General features: G+C 29.7%; 1 protein-coding gene across 2 annotated transcripts; it reads left to right on the forward strand.

Moving 5' to 3' along the window:
• The first annotated feature begins 1,035 nt into the window (after window positions 1-1,035).
• On the forward strand, window positions 1,036-4,899 carry LOC111909595 (probable receptor-like serine/threonine-protein kinase At5g57670). 2 transcript variants are annotated; one of them, XM_052766234.1, is made up of 7 exons: window positions 1,036-1,397; window positions 1,620-1,874; window positions 2,470-2,627; window positions 2,733-2,812; window positions 3,021-3,156; window positions 3,275-3,424; window positions 3,517-3,755. In XM_052766234.1, the coding sequence occupies exons 1-7, from the start codon at window positions 1,202-1,204 to the stop codon at window positions 3,577-3,579; spliced, it is 1,038 nt and encodes a 345-aa protein (XP_052622194.1). In that variant the 5' UTR covers window positions 1,036-1,201; the 3' UTR covers window positions 3,580-3,755. The 2 variants fall into 2 exon arrangements, with proteins under 2 accessions (XP_052622194.1, XP_023761151.1); XM_023905383.3 differs by lacking the exon at window positions 3,517-3,755 and adding an exon at window positions 4,517-4,899 and having other exon boundaries at window positions 1,037-1,397.
• The last annotated feature ends 3,343 nt before the right edge of the window (window positions 4,900-8,242 follow it).

The raw sequence follows: 8,242 nt of genomic DNA on the forward strand, positions 1-8,242 counted from the left end.
TTGTTTCCAATATACTGTATATCATTAATTTAGTTTTCATAAATTAAACCTACCATAATGACTATTAATTTTATATTTTAAATTTTAAATTTCAATTTCAAACTCAAATAAATTTACAGTTAAAACTTTTGTGTTTAATATCGTATTACAATTATCATGTTTAGTACACGGGTATGATAACTAAACATATAATTTTAATTTATTTTTTTTTTGCATGTTTTTTTTTCTCAAAATTTTTATTTATTTCAAATTTCAAATTCAAATAAACTTCTCATTTAATCGTTCATATTCAACATTTGTTTTAATTAATCCGTATAATATACGGGTCTCACAACTAGTATATCTCTATGCAAACAACATTTATTGAATACTAGGTGTGAGACCTATGTATTACATGAGTTTATTTAAAAAAAATTAAATATAAAATTTTAACAATTTGAAAACTTTAAATTTATAAGAAAAATAAGAAATTTTTTGAATTATTAAAATTAATGAGACTTTAATGCATTAGATACATTACATATATAAACCATTTTCTAATAAATACCTTACATATATATTAAATGTGGATTTTAATTTAATAAAATCAAAAATACAATAAAATGACAAGTGGAAAATAGAAAATTTTAAAATTTCTTGAAAATGTCATGTGTCCAAATGAATGAGAAAAGAACATGTGGCAAAATCATTTTCATTTATTAAGGTAGATACGTTTGATACCATTGTACAAAAATCACTAAGTAAGTACACGGTAATTTATTCAAATATTTGTATCAATTTACAAATTATCAAAATGGGTTAGTTTTTGTCATGATTGGTACTTGTACAATCCACATAGTACAAAACAAACCACGCCTTATTTTTTTAATCAAAAATGGAATAAGAGGCAAATAATTGATGGGTCCATGACCCGACTCAACAATGATTTGGATTTGCCACCACAAACTTAGAATTGATTTCTCATGGGTCCAAAAATTTGACCCATTGACCCGACACTTGAACAGCTTCATATTGACACAACTACTACTACTACCACCCCACCCCCCAATTCCACACACCATTTAAAACCCTCATCCAACCTTCCTTCTTCTAAAAACAATCTTTTATTCTCTCTTCAAAAGTTTCAAACAATCTCTGCACAATGTCCCCTTAATCCTAACCCTAGAGAGAGAGAAAGAGATAGACAGTTGAAGAAGAAGAAATGAGGTATATCAGAACAGGAAGTTTCAAGAGGCTCTTCTCTATGAAGCGTCATAGCTTGGAAGATTTGCCAAAAGAATGCATTTTTGTGAAACAAGATTCATTCAACAATGGTGAAACAGAGTCTTTCAAGAAACCCACCTGGAAATGCTTCTCTTTTGAAGAGATTTATGTTGCCACTAATGGTTTTTCCTCAGGTAATCCCAAATCTTTTCCAAGTATCAAAAGGGTTTGTTTTCATAGTTCTTTGCTCAAAAACAAGTGAACCATTAATGAAAGTTGCAAAGATTGAATCTTTATATGGATTAATGTTGTTAAATGATGAATTGCTTTCATGGGTATCTCGAAAATTTGAATATTTTTTGTGGGGTTTATTCTTTTTCTAGTGTCATTAACTTTTTTCTACATGGGTTTTTCAGAAAACATGGTTGGTAAAGGTGGGTATGCAGAGGTTTACAAAGGAGTGTTAGAAGATGGGCAAACGATTGCTGTGAAAAGATTAACACAAACATCATGTGACGAAAGGAAAGAGAAAGAGTTCTTGACAGAAATAGGAACACTTGGTCATGTAAATCATCCAAATGTTTCATCACTCTTGGGTTGTTGTATTGATAGTGGTCTTTATCTCATCTTTCAATTCTCATCCAAAGGTTCTGTGGCTTCTCTTCTTCATGGTAATACTTCCCAACTTTGTTCTTTGTTTTCTTTCATAAAAAGTTTCTTAATTATTACTACTAACTTGTTAAAATACAAAAAGAAAATGTCAAAATGAAGATTTTAAGCTTTTATAATGGTTACTAAAGCAAGAAACTAGAAATAAAATGGTTAAAATAATTCATTATGTATATTTTAGTGTTCTTTTTGCCTAGTTGTTAGTTTACGACAAAATTACAATTAGAATGATTAAAACATATTTACTCATAAAAAGAGTCGGTAACCATATTTAGAGAACATTTATTGCATAAATTTTAAAGCACATACATCATATGTATATGAGTTATCGATACTTAAACATTGTAGGGTCACTAATAACTATTTACTTCCAAACAACACTATATTTAATTTTTGTACTTGGAAGTTTTTTTGTTAATTGCAAATAAGACCATGCACATTCAATATTTGTACTTGAAAGATTTTTCATTTAAGCATCTAATATATATATAACAAAAACATTTATCCATGTTTATTTATGAAGAATTAAATTGATTATTGATTAAAATTTATGTTAAAATTATATTTATATTTTTTTGTCTTATCTACTTTTGGTAGATGAGAATTTACCGGTTATGGATTGGAACACGAGGTACAAGATTGCCATTGGGTCCGCTAAGGGGCTACATTACTTGCATAAAGTATGTCCAAGAAGAATTATTCATCGCGACATTAAAGCTTCAAATGTTTTGGTAACAAAAGATTTTGAACCACAAGTAAGCAATTTAAATTTAATACACTTTAACTAATAAAATTCTCAATTAAATTAAATTTCACAAGGTTAGTTAATGTCGTAATAACTTGTATTATATCATTCATAGATATCGGATTTTGGGCTTGCAAAATGGCTTCCTTCGCAATGGACACACCACTCTATTGCTCCAATCGAAGGAACATTTGGGTAATTTCAATTGTTAGATTTTTATTCTTTTTATTCTGATTTAAAATACATTCTATTTAAAAAACTGATTCATCCATAAAAAGCAATTGTTTTTCTAGAATTGTATGATACTTGTAAGACTATTATATTTTATGTTGATGAATCAATTTTTTAAATAAAAAAATCACCTCCTTTAAAATACACCTACTAATATTATTTTTGTTGACAGACATTTGGCTCCCGAGTATTTTATGCACGGTGTTGTGGATGAAAAAACCGATGTTTTTGCTTTTGGTGTTTTTTTACTTGAAATTTTATCGGGCAAGAAATCTGTCGATGGGTCCCACCAAAGCTTGCATGGTTGGGTAATGCCAACATTTATGTTTAATTAAAGTTTTTAAATTTTTTTAGCCAACTATATATATCTTATATATACATTAATACATATAACATAGATATAATTTGAAATTTTTGATTTTATAGGCAAGACCAATATTAAACCAAGGTGAAGTGGAAAAAATTGTGGACTCAAGACTCGAAGGGAAATATGACTATTTGCAACTTAATAGAATTGCTTTTGCAGCATCTCTTTGTATTCGAGCATCCTCCACGTGGCGCCCTACGATGAGCGAGGTGTGTATTCTTTTTTAATATTTTTTCAAATATGTTTCGAAAATCTAGTAAAAAAATTAAATTTTATTAAGTTGGATTAATCTTTTTTAAAGGTTGTCGTTTTCGATGTTGCTCATTCTTGGATGCTTAAACCATGCGTAGGGGACCATGTCTGAGCTCAAAAAATACAACTATTCAAAAAATATATTTAACTATTCTGATTGATTTTAATTATTTTGTTGTGAAGAATATTCTTAGAGTTTAAAATGATGAGTAATGCTTTAATTAATTATAGATGAACTGAATGTAATTAACCAAAATTAAATAAGTGGATAATCACCTTTAAATTTAATTTTGTGTCCCTTTATGATTCCAATTAACACCCTACCACGATATTTTACTTGTCTTTTCTACACATTAAAAATAAATAAAATATTATATCATAAACCGACAATAGGTCTTATATAAACACCACGTTTATTAATAAATAAAAACATAAAAACAAATATGCATGTTAAACAGTTTAAAAAAAGAGGCTTAATTTAAAAAATAGATTATAGAGCCGACATACATTAATTAGAGGTTAAATTTTCGTTCTCTTGAGGACCAAATTTCGTTATATAATATAAAAATAAGATTAAATGTATATAGCAAACATTAAATTCGTCCTTTTGTCATCTTCCCACCCGTGTGTTTGCGTGGACGCATATATATTTTGACAATCATGGACTTTCATTTTCTTTCTTCTAATAATCAAAATGATTAAAATTACAATAAGGACGTTTTTAATTTTATCTAATATGGATTATTATTATTGATAATGAAAGATCACCTTGCTACATTGTCATAGTCAATATTGGGCCATTTTTGTCTTTTTCTTATGTAATCAACTATTTTAGCACTAGGGTTAACCTTTTTTCTTTTGTCTTTTTGTTAAGAAATCATATCCTTGTTTCATTTATTATATCAATATTTTTACATAAGAGTTATTGTGCTAGGTTTAACAACAATTACTTGATGATACATAATTATGCTTTGTAGTATATGGATAATTGATACTTAATGTAAAAAGAACATATAAACGTAAGATTAATCTTTATTCTTATTTTATAGGTACTTGAGGTAATGATTGAAGAAGAAATCGATAAAAGTAAATGGAAAATGCCTGATGAAGAAAAAGAAGAACACGATGAGTTTTGGGGTTTTGAGGATTTGGAGTTTGAATCTTGTGATAGTAGCAGAGAAAGTACTTTCTCGGCTTCTCTCCAAGATTCAATCTCAACAAAAAGCAGTTAGTAGGTCATGTGTATAAATACTTTATCTTACATCAATAATACAGTTTGTAAGTCATATATATGATCGAGTAGTATAATTTGACTCCTAATAGTGTAATTTTGTGAGTAGGGTATATACACATTGGAACCACAACATACCTTATTATGTAAATGACAAGTTTTTGTCACATCAATATGATATATGCAAGATTATTTAGGTAATTCATTCTTTGATATTTAATGCAAACTAAAAAAAGAATGTTACCATAAGTAATTTGCATTAGAAAATTGTAAGATGTAAGAAGGTGGTTATTGGAATTAGATGGCTCAATCATCTATCTACATGCACATGGCGGGTATCTATGAGATTGCACAATTATGGTGGCCAGTGGCCAACTCAGCTTTTAGAGTCCAGCTCATAGTAATAATTTCCACGTGGGACAACACCAGCATGTAGGGCATGAGACAGAAATGAGAGAACATAACCTTTTTTACAACCTTCATTTACTAAGATTTTATATAAAAAAAACTTAAAAGAACTGCTCGTATCTAGGGCACATGTGATTAAGAAAAATTTAGGACTATTAGATTTTTCGGATTAAAAAAATTGATACATTTAGTTTGAATTTTTTACGGTTTTGGTTAAAAGAGATTTGGATATGCACAGTGGCGGAACTCTATTGGGGACAAAGGGAACCATGACCCTCCGTTTTTTTGGCTTTTTAGGGGGTGTTTGGCTTAGCTTTTGAATGGCCAAAAGTCCTTTTAAAAAAAGATCATATGCAAAAGATGTTTGGCAAAAGACTTTTAAAAGCTACTTTTGGATTTTGCAAAAAAGGAAAATCAACTTTTTGGAAAAATCAGAAAAACCTGACTTTTTGTAACTTTTCCAAAAAGATCTTTTGGCCTCTAAAAAGCTAAGCCAAACACCCCCTTAATACTAATAAAATAGTACCTCGTTTAATTTGTTGAAAAATTGAAATACATAGAGTTTGTAAAAGAGTAAATTACACAAATGGTCCCTATGGTTTGGGGTAATTTACGCGTTTGGTCCCTAACTTATTTTTTTTAACTCGGAAGGTCCCTACTATTTGCTTTTGTTACACGCTTGGTCCCTACAGTTTATTTTTGTAACGCGCTTGCTCCCTGTTTAACCTAAAAAGACTATTATTTAAATAAGGAAAATTAATGGAGTAGGTAAGGTAAGGTGAGGGGGTGGGGTTGGGGTTGGGGGTGTGTTTATTTAAATAAATTAAAAAATCAAAGGCAAAATAGTCTTTTTAGTTAAAACAGAGACCAAGCGCGTAACAAAAACGAATAGTAGGAACCTTCCGAGTTAAAAAAAATAAGTTAGGGACCAAACGCGCAAATTACACTAAACCATAGGGACCATTCGTGTAATTTACTCAAAAGTTAATTATATATATATATATATATATATATATATATATATATATATATATATATATATATATATATATATACACACACACACACACACACCAAAAATCCAATCTAGATATCTATTAGGAAACATAATAATTTAATCTTCAAAAAAAATTACAAAAACCCTAAAAATATACCAACATACCGGAAGCTCACCACCGGACCACCCCAGTAAACCAGTTCTTCTCAAAGTCTCATCAATCCTCAACGGTCATCTTCATCATCTCTATTTTCTTCTTTTGCTTCCATTTGACGTGGAGAAAATAAGAAAGAAAAAAGGTTATGTAAGCTTTTTCTTTGACCGGTGCGATAGACATGAAATAATTCATCTTTTAATTTGTTTCTAAAACCAATGTGATATAGATGCAATCGTGAAAGAGAGTAATCTCTTTTTTTTGCAAAGTACCGTTGAAATGAAATGTCAAAATTCACCTCCATTTTGCTTGTGGTTTTAGGGGATGTTTGGCTAAACTTATTAAACAACTTATTAGTTTATTAACGGTTCCACACTGCTATAAGTTAAAAGTGTCTGATTAAAAATAGTTTATTCCGATAGGAAACCGTTAAGAAGTCATTTTTTCATAAGTTACTTCTTCTAACTTATTAGCTTATAAGCCAATAATCTAATAATCTTTAAGATAATAAACGATAAGCTTTTTCACCGAACACCTTTACTGCAAAAGAGAAAAGCTAAGATCACTAGCCTTAGGGGCTGTTTGGTAGTCTCTTAATTGGTAAATTAAGAGACATTCTCTTAAAAATCCAGATTCAGATTGTTTGGCAAGGTCTTATTTTTTGACTCTTAATTAGAAATTAGCCTCTTATTTATTTAGACTTCATCATACATCTAAAAATAAAAAGAGGCACGCGTTCTTGTTTTTTTCCTCGCCCTACCCTCGTTACCCCTCTTGTGGTCGTTCCTACACTAATCAAACAACACCCGCCTCCATCCTCTCCAACTTCACATCTCCGGTCGTCGCCACCTACCACACCTCCGACGCCACCTCTTACACCTCTAGTGTCGCACCTTCTCCCGCTGGTAAGCCCTTTCTCTATCTGTAAAATCGTTTTTCCCATGTAACCATCTCTTCTCTGAAATCGATTTTTCCATGTAACCATCTTTGAAATTGAGAATACTTTCAAAAATCCTTATGCTGAAATCGAAAATATATGGATGTGTTCTAATGACCAAAACTTTAGGTCCCCATAGGAGTTGATTTATGTATCTATACATTGTCGCTTCTATAGAAAGGCAAGTTCTTATTTACCAAATCACCTGTTTAAACTGTGAGATTTTGTATCTATACAATCACAATATTCTGTTTATTTTTTCAAGAAAAGATGCATGTAACATACAAGTTTGGAAATGCATCAACAAAAGAATCTTGATCTGGTATCATTTGTTGACGATTACAAAAACTAGCAATTAGATTGGTTGAAGGTTATACGTGTTGTGATGCAATTGGAAACAGGTTTTAATATACATGTATGTTACATAATGTACATTTAGATATTACATTTACTAGCATATTAGCCATTTGATGAAATGCCTAAATGAAATCATCTTTTGATAAACTGTTTGAATTTATTGTTAATACACCAAGACAGGGGATTTAACAAATTTCCTTACATGTAGGCTGTAGATATGGATTGATTGTAAACTCTTCAAGTCACAAAGAAATCTTTCTATGATGCTCATTCTACTTAAATGAAATCAGAGACAATAGAAAATCAAGATAAATCAAAAGAGATGAATACTAAATGAGCACTAAAAGAGGAAGAGAAGAAAGGAGCCTAAAATGGAATCGTGAATACTAAAGATCAGATGAGGCACCTTTGATAGATTTCTTAAGAGTTTTTGTATTTGCTATTCACTTTAATAATGTATTGTATGAATTTCTTAATTTTTTGATAGATTTGTTGTATATATTATTATTCTAAACAAAAGGGTAAAAATGGTTATTTTTATTATATTATTTTAATTTGGATTTATGTTAATTTGGATTTTGTATGGGTTTATATTTTTTATAATTATTAAGCAACATAAGGGTAAAACTGTCATTTTTATAATTCATCACAACAATTCAGAGGTTTCAACCAAACAACATATTTAAAATTC

This window comes from Lactuca sativa, chromosome 8, assembly GCF_002870075.4.
Source record: "Lactuca sativa cultivar Salinas chromosome 8, Lsat_Salinas_v11, whole genome shotgun sequence".
Taxonomy (NCBI): domain Eukaryota; kingdom Viridiplantae; phylum Streptophyta; class Magnoliopsida; order Asterales; family Asteraceae; genus Lactuca; species Lactuca sativa.